The sequence below is a fragment of the Dysidea avara genome, chromosome 1 (assembly GCF_963678975.1).
Source record: "Dysidea avara chromosome 1, odDysAvar1.4, whole genome shotgun sequence".
NCBI classification, from domain to species: domain Eukaryota; kingdom Metazoa; phylum Porifera; class Demospongiae; order Dictyoceratida; family Dysideidae; genus Dysidea; species Dysidea avara.
Genome location: NC_089272.1, coordinates 7,626,306 through 7,654,236, shown reverse-complemented (window position 1 = coordinate 7,654,236; position 27,931 = coordinate 7,626,306). Strand labels below are relative to the sequence as shown.

General features: G+C 37.2%; 2 protein-coding genes and 1 long non-coding RNA gene across 10 annotated transcripts in view; 2 read left to right on the top strand and 1 right to left on the bottom strand.

Moving 5' to 3' along the window:
• The window catches only part of LOC136254307 (glucose-6-phosphate exchanger SLC37A2-like), a gene marked incomplete in the record, with an annotated part of 323,373 nt that overhangs the window by 5,385 nt on the left and 290,057 nt on the right, over positions 1-27,931 (top strand). Inside the window, 2 exon segments of the mRNA XM_066046986.1 lie at positions 58-136; positions 664-676. Coding sequence (XP_065903058.1) covers positions 58-136; positions 664-676 — 92 coding nt within the window.
• Positions 5,878-7,136, bottom strand: LOC136254641 (uncharacterized). Of its 2 annotated transcripts, XR_010700594.1 has the most exons (6): positions 6,612-7,136; positions 6,453-6,563; positions 6,350-6,397; positions 6,245-6,295; positions 6,111-6,195; positions 5,878-6,056 (listed from the first exon to the last, which is right to left on the bottom strand). It is a non-coding gene; the product is annotated as an uncharacterized lncRNA (long non-coding RNA). The 2 variants fall into 2 exon arrangements; XR_010700593.1 differs by having other exon boundaries at positions 6,111-6,295.
• On the top strand, positions 17,409-21,654 carry LOC136254318 (accumulation-associated protein-like). 7 transcript variants are annotated; one of them, XM_066046998.1, is made up of 11 exons: positions 17,409-18,058; positions 18,108-18,179; positions 18,229-18,300; positions 18,355-18,426; positions 18,476-18,547; positions 18,602-18,673; positions 18,722-18,784; positions 18,837-19,150; positions 19,344-19,399; positions 21,344-21,464; positions 21,513-21,654. In XM_066046998.1, the coding sequence occupies exons 1-10, from the start codon at positions 18,037-18,039 to the stop codon at positions 21,363-21,365; spliced, it is 837 nt and encodes a 278-aa protein (XP_065903070.1). In that variant the 5' UTR covers positions 17,409-18,036; the 3' UTR covers positions 21,366-21,464; positions 21,513-21,654. The 7 variants fall into 7 exon arrangements, with proteins under 7 accessions (XP_065903070.1, XP_065903077.1, XP_065903097.1 ...); XM_066047025.1 differs by lacking the exon at positions 18,108-18,179 and having other exon boundaries at positions 17,410-18,058; XM_066047012.1 differs by lacking the exon at positions 18,229-18,300 and having other exon boundaries at positions 17,410-18,058.

Here is a 27,931-nt window from a genome sequence, read left to right as displayed (position 1 = left end):
TACATAATTTTGTGGTGTACATGCTAACTTATACGTAAGGTCTATATTTACTTTCAGAGTACATTACATCCTGCTTGTAACTCTACTGGGACATGTGCTAACCCTTCAAACCACTGCAGGGGATGGGAACCATTTGGTGAGCGACTGTGTCTGTGTGTGCTGCATTGTGCCAACACATGGCAACACAGTAGTGTGTGAATCAATGGCTAGTACTCCCGCAAACAAGGAACCTCCACTCAAGTTTCACAAGCAAGCTGTACAGGCATTATGACAATCACATTAGTTATGTATGCCTGAGGGCAGTTGTATAGTTTGAGAAGATAAAAAGTATTTAATTTTTGTAACAATTTATTGGAAGTTCTTTAGGTCACACTAAAGGCACTTTTGATATCAAACTCTATTGCTAAGGGTATATATTGTGACATGTTTTCTGGTTAATAGTTCTTTATGAAAAAGTGCAGCCTTGCTGTACCTGTATGGTTACAAATCTGATTCTTTTAATCCATTTATGCACTGATGCCATAAAGCACCAAGCAGTTATACTTGTGCTTTGTTTTAGTTTGTAATTATAATCATGACACTGATGCACCATGTCATGCTTAACTATACTAATGTACTTTTATGAGTTTATGCTGAATTACATGCACTTACATTTCGTTACAGACTCCAGTGATGGAAAGGTACTTCTTGGTACTCTGGACTATGTCTGGTTGTTCCCCTATGCCATAGCAATGTTCTTTAGGTACAACATGCAGTAAACAACAATGGAAACAGTTGTCCATGTTCTCTTTGTGCCTAGTTTTACATACACTTCACCAATTCAAATGAAATATATAGCTAAGCAATTTATACAGAGTTGCATTATAAGTCACATTAGAAGTATATATACCTTTTAAAAAATGGCTCAAGAGGTATCGATGGCCAGGATCTAACTTCAGACTAAGATAGACTTTCTGCCTGAAATTGTTAACTACATCTCAACATACATGCACAAGGAAGAAACTGTAGGTGTTTGATAAATACAAAGTTATGGTCTATCAGGTTCAAAGAATTGAAAGTATGTTTAGGATCCCTTGTTGCAAATAACAAATTATAGTCACATTTGTTGCTTTGTCTATGTATGTTGTTAGCTAACCATTTAGCTACATTTAAATCAGTCATGCTACTCCTTCATATCCTTAGATTATGCCACTGATAAGAGGTAAAATCTTTTGTAAGCTGGAAGCTTGCTAAAGGCCCAAATAATTTATATGGCTATGATAGATATGCTTGTACGTATAACTCATGAAAAATTATTGCATGGTTATGTTTTGGATTACAATCCTAGTTAATTGTTGTGGTGACTATATCCCATACAGTGGTCAGTTAGCTGATATGAGCAACCTGAGGTACTTCCTGACTTTTGGAATGTTAGGTGGGTGTAGCTGTGATGTAATGTTGTTGTTGAGGCTGTCATGCATATAACACAAGGATTGATATCATATAACTATGTTTCATTCAATACAAATTTTAATGACCATATGTGACCGGATTTCATATAACAAGGCTTCCACACACACAAAATCAAACTTACGATTTTACCAGAAATGGATTGCTGGTCTAATATACTATCATATTTCACACTGTACTTCCTCCAGCACTGGCAAGTCTGGTTTCTGTAGCAGCTTTCTTCCGACCCTGTCAAAGCCACGAGTGTGAGATTGGCACCATTAAATGGCCATGGCTTTGTGATAATGGTGTGTAGTGAGCTGGGACTTCACAGAGAGCTCGCCAATAGTGTTCTCAGTCAATTTGGAGTAATTTGAGGGCCATGGAGGGCCATGGAGAGCCCAAACTTGGCCTCTGGACTCCAATCGTCTTCTTACTCCATTTTATACCCATATATTAAGATCACCGTCCACCCCCACCCTCCCACCCTTAGTACTACCATCTGTGATATTATTACCCGCTCGAAAAAAGCTGCTCAAAACAGGGCAATTTTGGGTATCAGAAATGTATACACCAACTCAGTGATAGCTAGTGAACAGATGAACAATTGGTGCAAATTTTGTTTGCACAGCTGTAGGCACTGGGAAGTTATTACACAATGATTCCTTAAAATCGCCATATCTCCTAACAAAGCTTTGTGCGTCGAAGCCTTGTTTTGTCAAATTCAGTCACATATGCATGTTTGTTCAATTAGACAATTTCATCCTACAGGTAGTTCAGTATCAGTAGTGTTGTTTGGAACAGGATATTTCCTGAATATACACAAGCTATACTATTTCATAATAGTGCAAGTTAGTGTTTGTGTGTGTATGTGTGTGTGTGTGTAGTGTGTGAGTGGTGTGTGCATGCGTTTGCATGTGTGTGTGGTGCGTGCATTTGCATGTATGTATTTGTATGTGTGTGTGCGTGTGGTGTGTGTGTGCGTGCGTGTGTGCATGTGTGTGTGTGTGTGTGTGTGTGTGTGTGTGTGTGTGTGTGTGTGTGTGTGTGTGTGTGTGTGTGTGTGTGTGTGTGTGTGTGCAATTGTGGTGTATGTGGTGTGTGAGTGGTGTATGCATGCATTTGCAGATGTATGTGTGGGAGGTGTGTGCATTTGCATGTGTGTGTGTGTATGCATGTGTGTGTGCGCAGGTGGTGTGTGTACATGTGCATCCATGTGTGTGTGATGTAGGTAAAAGAGTGTTTATTTATGACTTGTCCTGTTCTTTCAGGTTGCTGGTGGTATATTTCAGGTTAGCGACACGTGCATGCTCAATATTACAATTGATATCTTTGTTTTCTATATGTGACTGAATTTGACAAAACAAGGCTTCGACGCACAAAGCTTTGTTAGGAGATATGGCGATTTTAAGGAATCATTGTGTAATAACTTCCCAGTGCCTACAGCTGTGCAAACAAAATTTGCACCAATTGTTCATCTGTTCACTAGCTATCACTGAGTGGGTGTATACATTTCTCATACCCAAAATTTGCCCTGTTTTGAGCAGCTTTTTTCGAGCGGGTAATAATATCACAGGCGGTACTAATAGGGTGGGAGGGTGGGGGTAGACGGTGGTCTTAATATACGGGTATAAAATCAAGTAAGAAGACGATTGGAATCCAGAGGCCAAGTTTGGGCTCTCCATGGCCCTCCATGGCCCTCAGATTACTCCAAATTGACTGAGAACACTATTGGCGAGCTCTCTGTGAAGTCCCAGCTCACTACACACCATTATCACAGAGCCATGGCCATTTAATGGTGCCAATCTCACACTCGTGGCTTTGACAGGGTCGGAAGAAAGCTGCTACAGAAACCAGACTTGTCAGTGCTGAAGGAAGTACAGTGTGAAATATGATAGTGTATTAGACCAGCAATCCATTTCTGGTAAAATCGTAAGTTTGATTTTGTGTGTGTGGAAGCCTTGTTATGTGAAATCCGGTCACATATATCCTTATAGTCCACTGGATGGCCAGGTGTTGTTGCCATCATGGCTAACTGGTTTGGTAAAGGAAGGTATGTTGAAGTTAGTATATGTTGCCTAATCTTAACAAACATGGATCAACACAACCAAATATTTCAAATTGTTCGGGGGAAATACATGAGTCTGTCTGCTCTCACGTCAAAAAAGAATAATTATTGATTGTGAAGACGTGTGAAAATTGTTTACCACTCCGTAAGGTTTACTCTCAGACAATTCATTCATGCTAGTGAGTTTCTTCTAGGCACTGTAAGAAAGGGACGTTATTAATGTGTTTTGCAAGTAACACAGTGTTCTTTCTGCTTGCCTGTTTGCATCAGTACAGTGGTCTAAACAATGATACCCTATAGGAGCACAAAAGTCACACATAAAGTTTCAATATGTTGTAATGAGTTAGAATATAGACAATGCATACACATAAGGAAAATTGTGAATTTTAAATTAAAGTAGGGGGAAAGTAGTGAAATACTCACACAAGGGAGGACATATAATCCCTACTTCAGTTGTATTTAGTCAATTACATAGCCAAGACTGAGGTAGCTAGGGATTAAATGTCCACTAGTATAGCTGCATTGTAGGAAACCCACCTTTGTTTCATTTATTTATTTCTATGATCACTACTCGAATTTAAAATTACTGATTATTCTTTGTACTTGTTTGATTGGTAATCATACACATTTGAGTGAAACTTTGGCTGTTACGAGTACAATTATTCCATAATTGCACGAAAATGCGTGTGATTGCCTACTAATCACATAGTGATCACCCTTCATGGCTTGTAGTACACATATTAACTTCTACTAGGTGATTGCATCATCCTTCTTTGTATCACATCATTTGTTGTTGCACTTAAATTGCTTCACGTATCAGCAATTCTCATTGGCTACTCAAAATGTCTACATATGTTGCACTTACAATGCTTCTATTGTCAGCTTATTTGATTGGCTATTCATTATAATTATCACTTTCTTGTTGCACTTAAAAGGCTTCTGTTATTCTGCTATTTTATTGGCTACTTTACAGTGCAATTACAGAAACAAGGCCATGTGATTTGGGATTAATTGCACTCCTACTATTGAGACTAATGTATGGCAAATTAAATCACTATGCGATTAACAAATGAAGAACAGTACAAGAAAAACCTCTATGGTCAATCCAGAAATTATGGACATTTTCCGCTACAAACTAAATAGTCAACAAATCAAATCAATACTGCAAATCAACACCTATGCAGTTGTGGAGAAAGAAATGGAGGGCAAAGGAAAGTTCATGATGTGTCTATTGTAGCTGCTGCAGTAGGTAAAAAGGTACACTAAGTGGTGGCAAACAGAATCATCCCATTATTGAGTTATGCTTAGCTGATTTGATTTATATTGTAACCTCCGAGCAATCGGCTACAGCCGTTCTTCCTTGCCCGAAGGGACACATTACAATACATAAATAATACACACAACTAAACAAAGCAAGGTATAACCGATACAAAGACAACCAATACACAACTTAACCAGTACACAACTTACAACACACACACACACAAAAACAAAAAAACATGCATATAGTTACAATCATATTACAGGTTTTTGCAGTTGAATTCGTCGCCTTTGCAATTGAATTCGTCCCGTTTGCAATTGAATTCGTCCCGTTTGCAATTGAATTCGTCCCGTTTGCAATTGAATTCGTCCCGTTTGCAATTGAATTCGTCCCGTTTGCAATTGAATTCGTCGGTATTGCAATTGAATCCGTCCCGTTTGCAATTGAATTAGTCGGTTTTGCAATTGAATTCGTCGGTTTTGCATTTGAATTAGTCGGTTTTGCAATAGAATTCGTCGTGTTTGCATTACAATTCGTCATAAACAAAACGGCTCCAAGAAACCAACCCGTTCATTAAGAGATGAACTATTTATGCCTTGGAGAGTTACACTTGAGACACTAGAAGGCAATTGAAGCTGGTAGTACGCGAAGCTGATGGCTGTCTGACAAGTTAATTAGCTTGCTCGCGAGTGACCACACCCATCGCGAATGGCGTAGTAGAGTTTGGAATGTTGCTGGAGAGGCTGTAGAGGAAGAATTATTGCCTTATAAAGAGTTGTTTACTACTGTTGTACTTTATTATTATTATTATTATTATTATTATAATTGCAAGACCTCGCACAGCGAGTATAAATGCAATATACAAATCAAAATATATAGCTACAGCTAACTACACTGTTAAAAATAAGGAGTAACTGTTACTCCCCTAGGGGAGTTCCCAGTGTAGGGAGGATATAACACCCCTATATTTTTGTGGAGAGTAACTAACACCCTACAAAGGAGTAACAGGAATCCTTTGAAAAATCTATTGTGGGGAATTCTAGTTACTCTAGGAGAGTTCACATAAGCATGCAAGGCGTTCAGTTCCTTTACTCCATGAAATTCTGCAAATAACTCTGTATAAAATTTCAAATGATGTTAAAGACATACAGCAAAACTGTAACAAAATATTTACAATATCCAGCTTTATAATATTGGAAAGTCTCTGAAAAAAAGAGACCAGTAGCAAGGCTTCATCAGCAAACGATGCTTCACTGCCACTTCACTGGAGTTACTTCCTGCCACATGACATGTTATCAGCTGTAGTAAATAGCAGTATAGTAAAGAAATATTCAACAATCATATACTTGTTACCTTTATGGCTGAAGGTATGTCACACACAGTTGCCAACAAAGTTGTAAAAACAATTCTTCCAGACCAGCAGCATTGGTAGTGTAAACTAAAAAGGCAAATAGTTGCTATCATGCAAAACAGCACTTTTTTGCTACCTGGAGTTCATCATTTTGTTTGTCTATTTGTTCACTAATTTCTTGTGGTACCTGTAATATATGTTTACAAATTGATGCACAGTCACTGTATGTTAACACACTTACTGGATGTTGTAAAAATTCTATGTTCTCAGTGACATTGAGACATCCATGCTAAAAAAGTAAATATGTGCTTATAATTACATAACTATAAACATTATCTCCTTACAGGACAAGAATAACTTGGAAAGTTGAAGAAGTTGAAGACACACAATGTACATTGTATCAAAGATTCTTGTTAACTGCAGACGATACATCTTACTAGTTAATTCCAGTGAATCTGCATGTAATTAGGTAAAAAGACAATGATACAGGCTACTGACCTTACCAGGCAATATCATTGTGTCCGGCTGCTAACATCAACTAAAGGCAGACGGACATGATATATACGCCATGTTTAAGCTAGGTGGCTTTCCTCTCCTCCCTCAAGTCTTCAACTTCTTACACACTGACTACTGGTAACTAGCGGTGAGCTTGAGCTATTCAGCCCATAGTGAATGGGCTGAATACTGTACGTACCAGTCAGTGATACGACTGAGTCTGCCGAATTTTATTCTCTCAGTTTCCCTGAGTCTTGAACTATTTCTGCCGTATCACAATAAGGCGCCTAAACCCTCACGAGCAGTGGTGACTTCTGTTGGAGCCAGTTTAATAAACCGGTGTGTGACACGAGACGACTCAGATATGAGCTCAAACGTACCTGAAGAAACAATGAACGAGATAGACTCTAGTGAACGTCCAGTAATTATTCACGAACAAGCAAACAATTTAGTATCACCTTTTAAGCACTACAATTCCTCAGAGAAGCAAATCGCTTTCAACTACTCAACACGGCTCTGTTGTTAAAGAAGCCGTTTCTATGGTAATACTTTTCACTCTAAATAATGCGCTTGCAATAGAAATGGTATTTAATAATTATACATACGTATTTCAAAATATTCTTGAGTAACAATTTGTACTCTCTGTTTCCTTCACTATGTCTTGGTTAGCCTGTAAAATAAAACATGAGTAAATGGCTGCCATTGAAAAGGAAGCCTAAATAATTACTTTCCTTTTTTACATTGAGTGGTTAGAATTGAACCGGTTAGTTAATGGAGAAAATAATATAGTGAGACAGCTATAACCTGCATGTGGCTCATTCATATGTGGTCATACTGGCTCATTGAGTTCACCTTAGCTACTAGCTAGCTGGTAATGGGAACTCTTCAGTTTGGTGCCTTCACTTACTTGGAGTTCTCTTTACCCTTAGTGGGTTACTGTTACTCTCCTAGTAATCCAAACTCCCCTTTCAGAGTAAAATATTTCACTCCCCTAGTTACTGTTACTCCCCTGTTTTAACAGTGTAATTACAATTTTACAGTTCATTTATAAGAAGGTTGTTAAACACGGTGATAGATGAAGCTTCAACAGTCTCTGGTTGCAAGTTGTTCCATAGAATAGCAGTGGAAGGAAAGAAGCTGAATTTATATGTGTCAATTCTAGTGAATGGCAGGGTAAGTTTGTACTCATGACCCTGGGTAATTCCTCTATTAAAAGTGATACATTCTGGTAGAGTAAGGTCCACAATATGATGAATAATTTTGTACATCATTTGGAGTCTTAAGTCTTAACATATTTCGACGATAATTTAAACTGTTCCATTTCAAGGTAGTTAGCATTTGTGTTACACTGCTACTTGAATAAGTTCTTGTAGCAGCTGCTACTTCATGTTTTCGTGTTTGTTCCAGCTGCCATTCTTGTTACGGACGAATTTAACTGCAAAACCGACGAATTCAATTGCAAAACCGACGAATTCAATTGCAAACGGGACGAATTCAATTGCAAAACCGACGAAATCAATTGCAAACGGGACGAATTCAATTGCAAAAGCGACGAAATCAATTGCAAACGGGACGAATTCAATTGCAAAGTCGCCGAATTCAATTGCAAAAACCTGTAATCAGAAGGAATGAGTCACAGTGCTGCTTAAGGACATCCACATACTCATAAAATTGGAGATTTAATACAGTCCGTTACAGATGATGGTAATGCATTCCAACATTGAATGGTTTTATAACGAAAAGCATAAGCGGAACATAGGTATGTTCGCAAAATATACTGGTGTCCTTGTACTATAAGAAGTAGTTCTACCGAAAACAATTGGTGGTTCGAGTGGAATACAATTAACTTGGTAGTAATGGTGGTACATTAAACACAGTGATTTAAACTGAATAAAATAAAGCAGTGGCAACCATTGCATCTATGATAAAATCCAGACACATGATCATATTTCCTTAGGTCATAACACAACCTTACTGCAAGGTTATGCATCCTCTGAAGTCTTTGCAGTAGAGTGCTTCCCAGTGATGGTCTCCAAACTGTACCACAGTAAGACAAATGAGACAATACCAGGGATTCCAATAACATCTTCATCAAACTATTGTCAATAACATGTCGATGAGACCTGAAGACATCAGTTAGTAGGTAATTTGCTACAGCAGTCTGTTATCAGAAACTTCAGTAATAAAAAAGTTGATGTTGTGCCACTTCTAAAAACCAGGCACCATGCAGCTAGCTAACTCATCTGGAAAGTTTGTTTAACAAGCGCTTCCTTAGCAGTGCATAGCAACGCAATTGAATGAATTACAAAATTTTATGAATTATGAAATACGAGAATTAGCTAGTAATATTATTGCACAACCCAAAACTACCCTATTGGTTAAAACAATAAAATAGTAATACTTAATTCATAGTAGCATATACTAACTATGGTTAAACCGCTTTTACCAACATATTACGCACAGAAGTATCTTCTAAACTGTTTTATAGTTTGACTATCATGTTCTTTCCACAAATTCTCTCAACAAAGCCTCAAAGCTGCTCTTCATTTTTGTTCGCGTACGTAAGGGATGCGCTCCATTTCAACTCGAAGGACTTATGAACAACATGTTCATGAAATAGAGAGGGCATCATTCACACCTCTTGTGTTTTCTGCTTTAGGTGGAATGAGCAAACCAACAGAAATTACATACAAACAACTAGCTAGCTTCACTTCTTGCTACAAAGCAGAACCAGAAATATAATGTTGTCATCTCCTTTATTCGCTACAGATTGTCTTTTTCCTTATTGCGACCAGCCATTATGTGTCTTCGTGGCAGTTGTTCTACTGCTGGTTGGCCCCAGAGAAATCTGACAGACTTCTCTCTGGTGGTGTGTGAGGGAAAGCTCTCTCTGTCTGATTGAACTGTTTATGTGCGCATTTTAATAATAAATTAACAAACAAAATTTCAACTCGAGGTGATTAGCTATTCCTGGTAGACTAAGTGTACGAGGCCTGCACCATTGTTTTTAAGTTGTTAAATGCCTGAAAACCTCAAAGGGAAGGTAATTTACAAAGTCTGAGGAAAGTTGTATTTCAGTCTGCTGAAAAGAAACCACCTCAGAGCACAGTGAACCTGTGCAGAAGTTTAATACAGACTTCATTTTGCTTTTACTTCTTACGTAAAAGCTGCTTTTACCATTATTTAACGATTTTGCTCACATGGGTGCGTACTGTCAAACTTAGGTAGATAGGTACACACACACACACACACACACACACACACACACACACACACACACACACACACACACACACACACACACACACACACACACACACACACACACACACACACACACACACACACACACACACACACACACACACACACACACACACACACACACACACACACACCTTTACGAAAGCAATTTCAGTAACCCAGGCGTGCCCACAGCCAGCCATAGGCGCGCCTGGTTTTAAAAATATTAAAAGGTTTATAGAAACTCTTTGGAAATGTTCAACTTTGGAGGCACTTCGGATTTGATTATCCTAACCAATGCTGTCAAGCTGTTGTGAAGGAAAAGTAAGACTAGTGATATATTTGGACAAGAAAGCCCAAACCTCTGTGAACCCTACTATATATTACTCTCTTACTGTATGATAGTTACTCAAAATGGTCTAATGTACTAATAGACGTGGTTTCATCATGGGAATATGGAATTGTCACACTTCAGTTGGTAACATTTTGGGAACTGTCATTCCAGCTATATGGGCACACCACCACTGGTAAGAATTGCAAATTGAACAAATCTCATTACTATATTTATTATGTACAATATACATCTAGTGCTGTCACTGTAGTGTGTGTGTGTGTGCATAACAATGTATATATGTATACTGTACATACTATAATAGTAGAAGGGCATAATAATTATATATTGGTTTATGCACACACGTGTATGCATAAGACATCTATGATATTCTTACAAATTATAGGGGATGGTCATTTTTGGTGTCAGCATTTATAATGATTGCTGTTACTATGACGATCTTCCTTTTGCTTGTTGTAGGTAAGAATATGGTTTGTACAAACCCATAATTGTTTATGTTGCATTCTTACATCTGCATTTCTTAAGGGATCTTATAAAGAGACTAAAGTAATGTAATCTGTATGTAGCACCAATAATAAAGATAAACAATTTAAGAAACTTCATAAATTATATGCGACTGAATTTTGGAAAATAAAACCACTTGGCCACCCTTTACATCTAAATGATTAAATAGGTGTAAATCTACTTGCTAATTAATGTAATCAATCCAAATAGTTTTTCAGCAAAGCGGAACCTATACCAAACATCAACACCTTAATAAACATTTAAATTTCTAATTATTCCATGCACAACCATATGGTTATTTTCTAAATTCCCAGAAGTGTGACATTTTAGCAATGGATATTTTCTCAGGTAGAGTTTCAGATTGTGTATTATACACTGCTATTTTCAAAAACACCTCAAGCTTAATTTTACAGGGTAAACTGTTTCTAGAAATGTAATTGTAAGTTCAAGTTAGATCTTATTTATAAAACTAACCTAACAGTGGATTATACAATATGGCTTTTGTTGCAGATCCAAGTCATGTTGCTCTCCCTCCTCCTCGGCATCTTGTGAGTTATTATTAGTAAATAAATCCTGTAGATTACAGATCTCAAAATTAATGTGAAAATTTTAAATTTATACAATGTGTATAGGTGGAACCAAAGGACCTCACCTCTCCAACACAGCCGGTATCAGCAGTAACAGCAAAAACAGCAGTTTCAGCAAAAGCAGCAACAGCAGTAGCTAAAGCATCTCACAACATTGACTACAGCATCAAGCAGCAAGAACTAGACAATAAAGCCAGGAATAAACATGTATGACCATAGATACATTTGTTCAAATCAAATCAGTCAATGGCTTAACTTATGTAGGAAGAAGAGGTTCAGGCTGCATGTATCAACTTTAAAAGTGCTATGTACAAACTGGCAGCCATAAAATGGCTGAAACAGTATCGATGTGTAGTGATGCACTGAATAATAGGAAAAACATCAGAAATTGGTTTGTTGGCCTGATAAGGAACCACCAAGTATTTTTGTAAGAGTTTGCAGAGAGTACGCTAAGAGTAAATTCACCTGTACACTTTTACAAATGTAGCACCGAATAACAAATAATTCATAATAATTTAGTGCTGGTAGGATGTTGAAGGTGTTAATAGTTGATTTGCAGCTTAATGACGAATGACTGCTTTTGAGGTCTACATAGACAGATAGTGTACACAATTCACAAGGCTCCAAATAATACTAATGTCTAAATTCTGAGTATGAACAGGCAGATCCAGTGGGGAAACCAATAATACAACATTTTCACAAACATGCTATTTTTACTCATGTCTCCCTCCTACATAAAAGCATACTGTACAACCGTTTATACTATCTGTATATTGTGTATATGAAATTAAATTTTTATGTCTAAGTAGGGGAATATTTAGGGGGTTTCCTGGGGTTCCAGAAACCCCTTTTGCAGTTTGAAGTTGTGGCCCATGGGCTTGCAGCAAGAACACCAACCATCATAGTCTGGCTGCACAAATATATGCATATACAGAAAGATGGGAATAGAGCAGAGCTACAATGCATGTAAGAAAGCTTCGGTTGCTTAATGGAGAACAAGAATATGATTGTAACTAAAAGATCGAGATACTCTAGTAGAGCAGTCAAATGTATCCTAATAAAGCAGTCAAATGTATTCTAATAAAGCAAGTCAAATGTATCCAGTCAAATGTATCCTAATAAAGCAGCCAAATGTATCCTAATAAAGCAGTCAAATGTATCCTAATAAAGCAGTCAAATGTATCCTAATAAAGCAGTCAAATGTATCCTAATAAAGCAGTCAAATGTATCCTAATAAAGTAGTCAAATGTATCCTAATAAAGCAGTCAAATGTATCCTAATAAAGCAGTCAAATGTATCCTAATAAAGTAGTTAAAAGTACTTTATAATAGAACGGATTGCAGGTATAACTTTATTATTAAAAATATGAATGCAAGACTAGCTTAAAACATTAAATTCTGACTTTTAACTGAAGAATTTGGATATAGCTATTTGGATCACTACTTGCTCCTGATCAGCCATAATTGATAGGTGTAAAAAAGATAGCATGTATTTAGAGCATGGACTAGTGAATTTTGGAGCATTTGATGTTCAAAATCTGTCAGCAGCTGGGGGTTGTGCCCAGACCCCTGCATGAATAACTCACTACAAAATTTGGAAACCCTTTACAAAAATCCTGGATATACCACTACATGTGTCCTTAGGCTAACTATTATCATTAATCATTAGCATATAGTCAACTTTATTAACCTAAACAACATTACATTAATTTAATAAAAAAAGTTACATAAATCTTTAAGATTGGTCGACATTTCATATGTACTGTAAATTCTGAGTCATTATTCATTTATTTGATGCTGACATGTCAGCATTGCTATTTAATAATAATCGATTGCAGGCATTCTTTGTTCACCATCAGTGACCAACATTTAGAACAGATACATCATCGTTACAATGCTAATAACAAGTATAGAAATTCTGATAAGCTTTCTTAGAAGATACTGAGGAAGATACTGGGGCATTTGTGTTCTAAAGTTAATATTAACCTTTTCATTGAGTCGCACATTGCTAATATACATATATGTATGTATGACTATATACTTGTTATATACATGCGTTGGATTTTTGGTCATGTGATGCTATTACGTGATGCTATTACGTATCTATGCTCATATGCTATTTTACAGGGAGATAACAAAGCTATCAGTTTTTGGAGGGCATTGTTGATCCCAGTGAGTAGAGAAATGTATTCTCTCCATTAATTCTCTCACTGTTAGGGAGTGATGGAATTCTCCATTGCTTTGTTTTTTGCAAAGTTGGTCAGTTATGCCTTCCTCTTTTGGCTACCATTTTATATCAAGAACACTCGTAAGTTGCCGAATACTGTGCATCATGATGTTGGTCATACTGCATGCACTAGAATACAGTACATGAACTGTGCAGTTAGGTAAATCACACGTTCTTCCATATTTTTTTATTATATGTGACCGGATTTGTGAAAAGGGGTCTTCCACACATCCAATATACCAACTTTGACAATCCATAACTTTATATTGGTAAAAGCTAATGATTCACAATTTGGTTAACAGTGAGCACCAATATAGCGTAATGGCTGGAGAAAATTTAGGCTTATAAATTACTTGAACACTGAGTTATGGTCTCCCAAGTTCATAGAATTGGATGTGTGTGGAAGACCCCTTTTTGCAAATCCGGTCACATATATGTGTTATGACTATGTGATTGGTTCTTAATGTACTGTAGTTGTTAATAGTGAAGGTATCATGTACGTAATCCAAGCAAACAGCCTGTACATATATTTCACATTCTATACAGGTATTGGTGGTCATTGCTTAAGTACATTTGAGTCATCGGCACTATCAACCATGTTTGATGTGGGGGGAATGATAGGTGAGTGTAACCTATGAAACTGTGCACATCTCACTTGTCTCTGTGCCATGCTGTGTTGCACTCGTGTACATTCACACATACATGTAACAATAAAAGTATTTTGCTGCCACCTGCATGCATGGTCGAATAATACACTGGATTATACCTGTGCACTGATGAGGAGATGGGAATGAAATTTGCAAGGCCTCCTAGGGGCAGACTAAGTAAAAGGTTGTACCATGTCTTATGAACGCATCCTACAGTAAGTCCCACCTGAATCTGTGAGACATGGACAGTTGGCACTTACCTTCCCACTTAACAATGGTCATGGATCCCATAAAATAGTTGTGCACACAAGGGTCCAGTTTTTCTGAAAGTAATATATACAACAATTGGGCATCACTTGGTATCAAACTTACAGCTTTATGCATGAGGACACATTGCTCACATATGCAGTCTATACTGTATATACATACTGCACAAAATCAGCCTAGCTATGAAAAAGAGTGCGGCCTTCAAATCCTGCAGTGGGTGAAAAAGTCTGTGAAATCAACATGGTAGCCAAAAGTGGCTGCAATGATGTTAATGCCAATAAATTTTAGTAGTGGTACAATTAATATCATTGCAGCCATTCTTTGTTGCCACCTTTGATTTCACAACTTCTTTTTTACCCATAGAGTTTTCTTTTCACACAAATTGCAAAATTGCTACAAAACACAACTAAGAAATTTGACTACCTTGAAATTTGGTATAGATAAAGAGCATATGTGACCCGGTCTGCGAAAAGGGCTCTTATAGCCTTTCCAATTATCCATGTTTGGCTAATCATAACTCCTAATCTACTAAAGCTATCACCATGTAATCACACCCACAGCTACTGCCAGGTTAGGGTTGTTGAGTGACCAAATTGTAGGCTTGTACCATATTCACCAGTCAAGTTATGGGTTACCATATATATGCAATTGGAAAGGCTATAAGAGCCCTTTTCGCAGACCGGGTCACATATAACAGTGTACAAAGTGTTTCCTATGAATCTTATAAATATCCATGGTGCATGCTATGAACATTTATTCATGTAAAACAAGATCAAACTTTAGAGTGTAAACAGCTTCTGGGTATAACTTTAAATTTGGTGTGTAGTAGCAGTAGTATAAGGCCATCATAGCTGTACCTTTTGATTGTTTTAAAAACAAAGGAGTAACACTAACAACCACAGATTTACAAAGCAAAAACCAAACAATTAAGTGTTAAATTGCGGGGTCAAGATACTTGTCACCATGAGGTTAGAAAAGTGCACAAAATATGCTTCAAAAGGGGACCTCCGTGCTGAACACCCAAATACCTAACCATCAAACCAATGCTTACTTGCTTCACTTAATTTCTACTTTATGGATGGAAAAATTTAGAATTTTGTATATGTACAGAACATGTATATAATGTGATGTTGATATGTACATGTATATACACAGGTGGTATTCTAGCTGGTTTAGTGTCTGATTTATTACAAGCTAGAGCCTTCACATCTACAGCATCTCTCTACCTGGCCATCCCTGCTGTAAGTGTTGAATACATATATCAACTACTATTATTATTCTAACCACAAATTGTGTGTGGAGAGTGCACACAAACATTGTGTGTATAGTACTGTAGTACAATAGTCATGTAACATTATTGTTGGTAAACTAATTTCTATTGCATGTACTTGTACTGTCATACAATTATGTATCATGCTTGCAATTATTATACAATATATATATATATATGCAGGTCTACCTGTACAAGCAGTTTGGAGCAGAAAGTTTAGCAGTGTCCATAAGTATGTGTCTTTGTCGCACAGAGTGCTGTGGTGTTGTATGCTGAATGGTTTTTTTGTAGCAGTATGTTCACTTGTCTTGGTAATGTGCCATGTTAAACACTAGAGTCACTATTTGAATAGTCATCAAACTTTAACGATGTTACATAGTGTATGCACTTCTCTCGATTCATAGTAATAGTCTTCATGTAGCAAGTACAAAGCTGCACTACATTTTCAGACTAAAAGTGACTCTATAGTGTTTAACATGGCACGTTACCAAGACAAGTGCCATGTTAAACATTAGAGTCACTATTAGTCTGAAAATGTAGTGCAGCTTTGTACTTGCTACATGCAGACTGCTACTATGAATTGAGAGAAGTGTATATTATACTATGTATCATCTTTAAAGTGTGATGACTATTTGATATTTAAAATATGTTGTTAACATTCACTGTACAGTATATAGGAAGATTCTTGCATACATCACGCATTCAAAAACTTCAAGGCAATGCGAATAATGAAATGACACAAAAAAGATTTATATTTAGACACATAGTGTAATAAGTTCTCATGCTCACTATTACTTCCATAAAGTAAGTAGTAACTGCTGAGAACAGCACATTTATAAATTGGGACATAACCAGTTCATTTGGCATGACTATACTTATAACTTGTAACACTTTTAGTGATGGAGCTGAAAATGAAGTATTATGGCCACTTTATTTTTCAGTAATTGATAGCAGCACATTCCTTATTTCATTACTTGCTATTTCTATTTCTGTGATAATCACATAGTGATTTAGTTTGTTATACATTAGTCTCAATAATAGGAGTCCCAAATCGCATGGCCTTGTTTCTGTAATTGCACTGTAAAATAGCCAATAATATAGCAGAATAACAGAAGCCTTTTAAGTGCAACAAGAAAGTGATATAATGAATAGCCAATCAAATAAGCTGACAATAGAGGCCTTTTAAGTGCTACATGTGTAGACATTTTGAGTAGCCAATCAGAATTGCTGACACATGAAGCCTTTTAAGTGCAACAACAAATGATGTATTACAAAGAAGGATGATGCAATCACCTGGTAGAAGTTAATGGCCACATAGAACTGGATAGATGCGTACTACAGACCACGAAGGGTGGTCACTATGTGGTTAGTAGGCAATCACACGCATTTTCGTGCAATTATGGAATAATTGTACTCGTAACAGCCAAAATTGCACTCAAATGTGTGTGATTACCTATACTAATTGATCTCCTAAGCTTTCCTTGCACTTGTTAAAGTATATAACTGTTATCAAACACTGGTAAGAAATTTAAGTTTTACTATTAATACGAATATACTGTGTATAGTACATTTTATACATATGCTATTGCATTATTACACTATACTACAGTATTGATGATTATCACTGGAGCATGTGTTAATGGTCCTTATGCCATGATCACTACTGCAGTCAGTGCTGACTTGGTGAGGACTATATACGTATTTACCCACATATATCACAGCGAAACTCACTAATAGTTACGAGTTGACACGATTTCCGTACTTGAAACCTGCCATTTCTCGAGACGAGCTAGACGTACGGATACGAAATAAATTTCGTGATACATTGGATACGCCAATCGTATAAGAATCCGTAACTATTACGGTTTGACATGATAATAAAATGGCCGAGGCGACTTTGTCTTCACAAAGCCTAGCTAGGAGTCAAGCGAAATAGAAAGCGACAGTTTTGTGATCACTGCCACAAAGAAGTGTCCAAGTCTACGTATTATCGGCACAAGTTAATGCATACAGAAGACTCGGATCTCGAGGAGGACGCAAGTAGGGAACTTCTGGAATTCCCCGAAAATGGAAACGAAGAGGACTTTGTTGAGATATCTAACATGAGTTATGTGTGAGCGTGAGTTATGTGTGAGCGTGAAATTCGTTGTAGAAAGAAAATTGGAGAGGGATGACACGAAATAAGCGCCATCAAAGAAAATTTATACAACTTGAGTTGTTTGAACCGCTAAAACAGCCAGCTGTACAGTCCAACCAGCTCGGAAATTGGCTAGTCCTAGAGAGTGGAATCAGAAATCCCAGTGGTCAATTCTTCGAGCATTTTGATTAATTAACACAATGACCCATTACAATACTCGAGGTAAGAAGTCAGCACACATAATTTCTACATATCACTACTTCATATACAGGTATGGATGCCAACCGTGGCACACCTCAGGGTTCAGGTCGGACCGTTCAATCACAGACTCCACAAGGCCGAGGTAAGAAGTCAGCACACATAATTTCTACATATCACTACTTCATGTACAGGTATGGATGCCAACCGTGGCACACCTCAGGATCCAGGTCGGACCATTCAATCACAGACTCCACAAGGCCGAGGTAAGAAGTCAGCACACATAATTTCTACACAATATTATCATTACTTATATCTAGGTATGGATGCCAACCGTGGCACACCTCAGGGACCAGATCACAGCTTTCAATCACAGACTCCACAAGGCCGAGGTAAGAAGTCAGCACATGTAATTTCTACATATCACTACTTTATATACAGGTATGGATGCCAACCGTGGCACACTTCAGGATCCAGGTCAGACCATTCAATCACAGACTCCACAAGGCCGAGGTAAGAAGTCTGCACACATAATTTCTACACAATATTATCACTACTTATATCTAGGTATGGATGCCAACCGTGGCACACCTCAGGGACCAGATCACAGCTTTCAATCACAGACTCCACAAGGCCGAGGTGAGAAGTCGCAGACTTAATTTCTGCATATCACTACTTCTCCAATAGATATGGATGCCAACCGTGGCACACCTCGAAGATTAGAGCAACAAATTACTTCAAGGACTCGAGGTGAGAAGGCAACAGGCCAAATTTATTCTGTGTGTTACTTGGGTACCACTAGGTGTGGATAATAGGAACAGTCATTTGGTTGGATTCTATGCGAGATCTAGACAAGAGCAGCATAGTGAACCTGTGACCTCAGCAATTGAGGGGAAACTTGACCAGATGGCTGCTATGATGCAAAGTCAGCAGGAAGCACTATCAAAGTTTGCCATGGACAATCAGGCATTGAGGATGACCGTAGAAGCCTTAAAAGAAGAAGTTGGGTCAATGAGAGAAGAGATAGCAAACTTACAGTCTGCCGGTCAGGAAGATACCACACCAGACGAAGCACTTGCTAGCTCTAATGATGAACATCTCGATACCAATTTGAGTGTAAGTACTACAGTATTCATTAACAGTTAATATTAGAGAAGCTTTTATGTAAGTGCTTAAGTATTAGTTGCTGCATCTTACTTGATTGCATCGCCATGTGCAGGTGGATTAATAAACTTTCATTTGTTTATTTACCTTGTGTTGGATTGATACTTCTGCAACCGTTATCATGGCTAACTGATCATATTTGTAGGGAGATGTTAAGAAGCTATATGAAGAATTCGATGCTGATTTTGATTTAGAAGAAAAGTACGAAATAGCAAATGACAACAAATATTGATGTAATTAAACCAGGCGCACGCCCACAGCCAGCCGAAGGCCGGTTGTGAGCGCGCACCTGGTTTACTGAACTTGTTTCCCGAAAAACGTGTGTGTGTACCTATGTATGTTTGTCTGTACGCACCCACGTGAGCAAACCATTAGCTCAGTGGTAAAAACAGCTTATCCACAACAAGTTAAGGCTAAACAAAGCCTTTAGTGAACCACCGCACTGGTGAGCTTTGGCTTGAAGGTGGTTTCTTTTCCGAGGTTTAAAACCGGCGCAGCGACTCTCCACAGGCTTCGAGACTGGCTTTCCTAGTGGGCTGTTCAGGTGTTCTACAACTGAAAAACGCCGTAGTAGGCCTCATAGGCTCCCAGTAGATGCGTATCTCGCCATTCTAAAAGTGGGCGTGACCCGTACTTACGCAAACGAAAATGAAGAGCAGCCCGGTGGCTTTAGGGTTTGAAAGATTATATTCGTAGAAGACGGTGTACACTAATAAATTGGGGCAGGTAATGTTGAGTGATAGCTGGTATTAGCTAGTACAGCAAAGAGAACTTAAATTTTAGTGGCAAATTATGGTGAAGTGCATTTGAAATAGTGCTGAAATAACTATTCGATAATTTGCTACTAGCATTATTCGATTCGTTAAAGACTGCCCTTCAAATCGCTGAGCATTGTTCTATTGTTGTCTTGTGTTTGTGAGTGTTTTCAATAATTATTCTACTTAATCATCTTCCTCAACTGTTAGTCATCCATCTCTAAGCAAATTAAAAAAAATATGAAGGTTAAATCCTGCTTTAGCTTTCACCTGTTAATAGAAAGGTGTCTGCAATAAATTAGGGCTATTAACTTAGAGCGATAGCTGATATTAGCTAGTACAGCAGAAAGAACTGAAGTTTTTGTACCTAACTGCACTTTAAGCACCACGTGACGTGGAGCATTTATTAGAATACACATGGAGTGTGTGTGTGTGTGTGTGTGTGTGTGTGTGTGTGTGTGTGCGCGCGCGCGCGCGCGCGTGCCAATAGTTTAAAAAGAGCCCCGGTAACAAGGTATTAGTTTGTTTGCATAACTACTGTAAGTTATTTGCTACTAGAAACTTATTTAATGATGGTTGAAAATGTAGGAAATGTGGTAAGTCTTCACTCCTTAGTATGTATTGCCAATATGGATCTGGTACCGATACCAGTAATATAGGCAGTGATACTACGTAATGTCAGTATTGGTACTTTTCTATTTTAGAGTGATTCTATTTCAAGATCGTCCTGAGAATTGCTGAGCATAGTTTTAGTGTTGTCTCATCTTCGCCTTGTAGGGATATTCAAAGTTTTGCTTATTCTGTAATTCTGCCGTTCCATTATTCCATATTTTGCCTTTTCTCACCTAATTGTTCATTGTCAAGTGACTCAAGTCGTCTTTTCATTGCACTTGAGAACTGCAGAATTTTGGCTCAAATATTTCAAAAGAAATTTACAGTGACCAGCACTGAAGTTTTAAAATAAATCATCTTCCTCTATAATTCAAGGTTGTTTTAAGTAAATTCTGCATCGTGATTTTCTGAATGATTGGGGTTATAATTATGATTGACCAGCCAACATTTTGGCTGCATTGAAGTAAGAGCAATGTCACCAGGTGATATTTGTACCTTCATGAGACTACACCTAATTGAGACTACAGTACGCATAGTATGCTTTAAAGTTTTGTCGCTAATGAGGTACTTAGACCCTTTATTTACATATTACTAAATTGGTCAGCTTTTAGCAACTCCTGCTGTATATACTTTAAAAATTGATGGAACATGTACATATAGTTTTTTTGTTTAAAATCTGGGATTTGCAAGGCATACTGGTATATATTGTTTGAGTCATGTAACGTAGTACACATTACATATTTTATTTACATATATAGATGTTGGTTATTAATATTAGAGGCAGTTCATCGTTACTATGAATCCCGTAGACGAAAGCTAGTTACTGATGTGAGGCCTGACAGGGTGGCTATTAAAGAAGCCAATGACAGAACACCAAAGTGAGGAGCAGGCAGAAAGCGGTTAGTTTTCTTTTGGTGCATCAATAAATTTCAATATTGTGGAAACAGTTGTATGATCGTCGCAAGAAGCTATGCGCGACGAAAGAAGAATAGAAAAGATGGAGAGAAATCATACCAGCCTATATGACTGAAGAGAGTGATGACGATGAAGGCTCTTACAGAACACATTCACCATCGTGGCGATCTACTGGTTAGTTACATTACATGAATGGTATTTCTTACAACAAGGCTGATTTTATGGTCTCCCTGATAGAACTAGAAGACTTCATTCAAGAGCTGGATCAAAGGTGGACAGTGAAAAGTGTATTGAAGAAGCCCAGAGTAGTGTCTACTCCACTAGTGTGTGAGGCCCCGAGGGGAGCTCCAGCTTGGGCAGTGAGAGCACGGTCAATAAGTCCTACTGTGTGTTAACTTATAATTAGTATAGTGTAACAGATGATACATTTTAGGTAACAACTGCTTATCATGATGCACCACCAAATGGTCACCAGTTGCAATCCTCCTATACTGAAGTGGAACAGGTGTGTACACAGCTAAGCTGTATCATTTGTGATTTTATTTTGACCACTACAGGTTGAAGATCCAGCTGTTGCTAGTGGTGGTACAGGTCATGATCAGATGCACGCAGCTTATGATTCTGAGGTACGTACTACGTATGACATAGCAAATACCTCTTCTGATGGCTATTATCTATTTTCAGAGCCTCACACACTATCCTCTGCCGCAAGATGATTATTCAGATGTATGTGTGTACAGTATAAAAGTTCATATGTTTAGTTTAGCTGCACATTGCAAAGGGCTATTCACCTTCACCGGGCTATTGACCTTCACCGTACTATGCTCGCAACATACAGCCTCCACAAGACCAGTACTATCTTCAGGTAAATTAACCTACAAAATCTTCCGTGTGATGTACCTTAACTGGTTGTATTACAGTTCAGTCAACGACCAGATAACAATGATCATTGCATTAACGTAAGTGTCAAAGTGTCGATTAGGCTTACATTTACATATTGATTTTGTAGTGCTATGAAGAATCATTGCCATCACAGCAGGTGAGTTGTTTGTGTATAATTTGTCATTACTGTAAATAATAAGCATTGCATACTGAATATTGGGTTATTTCAATGGGATTGCTTTATACACTACCATCATGTTAACGTTTGAGAAGAAAGTTTGTTGATTGATACTTTGGCAATACAACAGCAAATCTAGGGTGTTTTGCTTGAAATGTTAAGATTGAGTTTGTGTGGTAAAAGCTTGGCTACATCCATACATTATTGATATGTGACCAAAAGCACAGCTAGTTTTGCAATTTTCTGAAACTTTTTATAATAACTTCTTGGTTATATATAGAGAAAAACCGATGGCCTGGGATGTCCAAAGTTTTAGCCTTAGTTTTAGAAAGCAGCATTAGAGTGAAATAATGAATTTGTACATGTCTACAGTATGTGAAAAATAAGCCACAGAAGGTAACGTTGTGTAATCCATCATAACTCATGAAGGAATTGAAGCAAGCCGCTAGGACTTGGCTCCTTTCTTCCTTATGAAATTGAACACCTAGTAAGGTGTAGTGGCTGGGCGTCCTGCATGGTATTGGAAACCTTACAACTATGAAGGCAGTTGATAGCCCACAAATATGCATCATAAGTTGGCCTATGGGACGTGCCTTGTACAAGTGTAGCCACAACCGTGTTGTTAATCCTTATTGTAGTACCTTTGTAACCATTTTCCACTTATGCTAGCGGTTTGGGTGAATTTAGCAGTAGCTTGAAAGAAACGTCCAGCCCGCTATTTGAGACATTGTACAAAATTATATGTATATGCTAAATTATTTATTTTTCCTTAGGGTCAGTATGCTACACCTCCAAATCTTGTAAGTAAATTTTTGCTGTTGAAATAAGTGGTTATTTGGTGCATATTTCTAGGTACACCAAGTTGATTTGGCTGATCCAGTGGATGCCGTATTTGAAGATTCAGACTAACATTTTATTTCTTTTTAATGCACGGAAAATGTAATATCTAGTATACGGAAAATTTAATATACCTATACGGAAAATGGCTAGTTTTACGGGATCTAGTTTTACTGGGACGAAGTTCAGCATGCTTTGATACTACCGCGACGGTGTTGCTGGGTGTTAATAGAGGACTGCTGATACGGCAAAGGATGCTTTGATACTACCGCGACGGAGGTACTGGGTGTTGATAGAGAGCTACTGTTACGGTGCCAGACAGAATTCCGTCTCCAAGAAATGGTCCCACGACGAAGCAAGACGACTGATGATACGAAATCTGATACGAACGCTGTATCCACTCGTAACCAATCCACGACGGTATGTTATACGTACAAGGACAAGGTCGTCATAGACTACCAGTTTCGCTGTGTATGTATATGTTATACTACAGATATCATGGTATTCGAAATATATACCAAAAGATATACAATCTTAGAAAAGATGTTATATGGCATCCTTTCCTAAATCTGTATATCTTTTGGTATATATTTCGAATACCATGATATCTGTAGTATAATATGTTAATACAACATCTCGTCTCCCACTTGGAAGTAGTAACAGCAATTTCTAATGTTTTACACCATTATTAGTACTGGTAAGTAATTCCTTGTGATTAGCATGCTGAAGAAGTATGCACATGTGTTGCAGAATACAGTCTACTTGAAAATTGGTCCAACAATCCATAGCAACTGTTGCTAGGCAACAAAATTTAAAGCTGACCTAGTTATAGGCCTTTTGGCAGTTGCTTAGCAACCGTTGCTATGGTGTCAAAATCATTTCTAAAATCGGTAGTGGTTACCTAGCAACGGTTGCTAGGCAACAGTATTGTTGCTAGGTAACAGGTATTGGTTACTATGGTACCACTAGTTGTCAAGTCGGACATGTTTAACTGGTAAAACAACTAAACACTATCAAGAATTTTTAGCCAATCAGATGCGTATATCAAATGTACAAGTGATATACTGATTCTATTGGCTAGTTTGCTGTAGTATATCAATAATATACCACAAGCTGCTATTGGAGTTTTTCTACAGGACACGATATTGATGTTGTATTAATATATATATATATATATTTGAAATACTGCATCTAGTACCAATAGATCAAGTTGAATATATAAGTGCAGGATATTAAATGATTTCTGTAATTACTAACGACCCAATAGCTAATGAGTTAGTACATGCTTTTAGATGTCTACATGTATATTCAGCAAGTACGTAGAAAGGCATTATTATGTATCACCCACCGATCATTTTAAGGTTGTATCTACAGTGAATCAAAACTGTGTATTGTAGAGCTAGTCTATTAAGGAACAGATGCTGATTATTATATTAGAGTATAACAGTGCTCACAGTAGTTGTTCTATATATTTGACTGTTGTATGAGTATCTGAATCAAGGACTCACATTAGACACACAATGTGTTACCTTGTGTTAGCTAGAGTACCAAGCCACTACAACTGTTCTTCTAATGTACATTGATATACTGGTAATATCAACTACTGTACAATTTATTATCTGTAAAGTTTCATGATTAATGCTAATGCTGAACATCTTGACCTTGTGTGCTTGTAATCAGTTTATTTGATTATACCACCATGATGTATACTCAACATGTAGGGTACTCACAAGTCACTACAAGGTAACCAGAAAGCTAAAGCTACTGTTACTGCCATCATTGATGGAACAGGATCTATAGGTACTTTAACAATGTACAGCATTATAGCTATAGCAACCTGTGTGTACCAGGTCCAGTCATAGATTATTTATCCTTCTGCAACTTTTCAGACATCATCCAAACAGGCTGTAGGACCAGGTGTCCTACAGACCTTCATGCAGCACTTCTGCTGTAAAGCCTAAATAAAATAGTAAACAAACCTGACAGACATTCGTGAGTAATAGTTATATCAACAGCAATAGATAACTATGCCTTGAAAAACTAAACTTCTTATGCAAAATGTGTGATATTTATTCAGACCATACAGTAAGTATGTGATTGCAAATAAATTATTTCAGGCTATGCTTGGCCTAGTGAGTAAATAATTTGTAATCCTCAGGTTGTATTGTAATGTCTTTAATTTTCACAAGCATCATGCCACAGTTTATGGCTTATAAATCATGTATACCCTGTGGTCTGAAGTTTGACTTACAAAATTCTGGAAACAATTTGATAAAATTATGAGTATTATTGACATGCACAAGCATTGTACCACATATTATACATAATTATGTAATATGCTTCTACACATACAGGTGCTGCAGTGGGACCACTTATCACTGGAATATTGTCTAGCAAGGAGGTTAATAGTGATGCTGTGTGCATATGTGTTCTTAAAAGCTGTAACTGCATACTAGTATATATCTGTGTCATGCCCATATGTACATAATTGTGTGGGTGTTTAAAGATTCCACTTGGAGTAAAATAATCATTGAGCAATGCATGGGTGTATCTTCCTAACTTACCATGTGTCAATTATTAAGGAGACCAAGGACAAGATCACTGCTGCAAACCACAAATTTGACAAATGGAAAAAGCTTGACAAATTGGATGATTAACAAATTTGTCTCATAATAGTCTCCAATTAACTTTGCTATACAATACATCGTACAGTATCGACAATCAGATTACGACAGAATTCCTTTAATGCCTTTTCATCACATATTATGTATCAAGCTATGTAGTCTATGGCAACATAGCTACTTTCATGAAATTTAAAACATATATGTATAAATCAACTCCAGCATTTTATACAATTTTCTAAAGGTATATAGCTATCATCATTATTGTAATGCTTAAAATCACTGAGCCTTTTATGTAATTATGTACACAGTAGGTTGCAAAAATTGGAAGGTCATGCATGTAATCCATAATTATATATGTATTATACACTAGTCTTGTGTGGACAGATAGTGATCTGGTCTGTATTGATTTAACTGCATGTGCAGGGCTGGAACTCAGTGTTCTACTTGTTTATGGGAGCATCACTAATAGCAGCTCTGGTGAGTGTGTTTGTATTAGTCTCATTACTGTCCAAACCCTCAAACTTGCTACAGTCCACTTACACCATGTACAGACGATTTGCCAAAATCTTTTGTGGGTACAGTGAAATTCTTTAAATTCCAGTAAAAGTGCTTGATACGTATGAGCCAGAACAAGCAATTTATAAGTTCTTGACTATATTGGATGAATTTGGACACAAACATGTTCTGACATAAAAGCCTATTGTTTACCATTGGATTGGAAACCCTTTCATCTCTTTGATAATGATGGCTTTCTCAGGATCTTAGATGAATGGAAACAGAGTGCATTCACTTTAATGTGTACTGTACTTCTTTATACATGTTGTCTTTATACTAATATCACTTAATATAATATCTGTTTACTGCAGTCTGTACCGTCGTGGGTTTGTTGATAAGAATTTGTTTGTTAAAAACATGTAATTGTGTATTCCCTCTAGTATTTAAATTGTCTGTTTATGTATGTATAAACTTTAACTTAGCTATACAAACTTCTAAAAGTTTTATTTGCAGTCATGCATGCATGTTTGTCATTTTCCAGCTGCTGAGTAGACTAGTTTATGGAGAAGTGAAGATGTGGTGGCATTCATGGGTTACCAAGCGATCACGACAATCCTATAGCATTGAAAATGATAGTGGTGATAATGCTGCAAGGTGAGTGGTTATTACATAATGAGACCTCTTATAGTATAATTATGCTTACCTAACACCACACCAGTTGCTAGTCCAGAGCACATTAAACTGTCATGATTTTGTTACTACTACTACAAGATCCTGTATAATTTTATTCTATGTATATATAATGCAAAGATTTAAGTAAAGTGTAGCTCTTTTCTCTGCACAGAATGTGCTTCTTCTCTGAAATTGTATAATTAACAAATTCATGCATCTCAATACAGTCAATGAACATGGTAGCTATACATGCTTTAAGCTGCTTGTTGGAAACAAAAAATTAGAATGGTCTCAATACAGTGGCAGCTCTTTTTAAACAAACTCTTTTGGGACTAATATAATTTGACAAAATATTACTGCTAAGGAGGTTGACTTTATCAGATGTAAATCTGAATCGGTACAGGTCTGTAGGGACCTCAGAACTGTCCACCTTTATTACAGAGTGTCCTTTAAACAGAAGGTCTTTCCACCATTATAACTAAGGAGCATTGGCTATACTATGTTGGGACCTAAGTCACCTAACCAACATGATGGTTTAACTATTTAAGGTATAAATGGAACCTAACTGACGTTGTCACTATACTCAAGTGGTTATAATTATTATTGAAGTCATGAAAGAACTTTAGATCCAAATGACATGGTCACTATAATGAGTGGTCTAGACATGCATACATTAATTTATCCTTTAGCAAAAAGAAGCTGAAACTGTTGTATTATCTCCAACAAAAATTCTTCCATAATTAATTTTGTGCAATGTTTGGTC

What these genes read in the sequence shown, in the direction of transcription:
- LOC136254318 (XM_066046998.1), top strand. Translation starts at nt 18,037, where the DNA reads ATGACCCATTACAATACTCGAG. An exon ending in ACAGACTCCACAAGGCCGAG is followed by an intron (nt 18,548 to 18,601) that starts GTAAGAAGTCTG and finishes ACTTATATCTAG; the next exon opens with GTATGGATGCCAACCGTGGC. An exon ending in ACAGACTCCACAAGGCCGAG is followed by an intron (nt 18,674 to 18,721) that starts GTGAGAAGTCGC and finishes CTTCTCCAATAG; the next exon opens with ATATGGATGCCAACCGTGGC.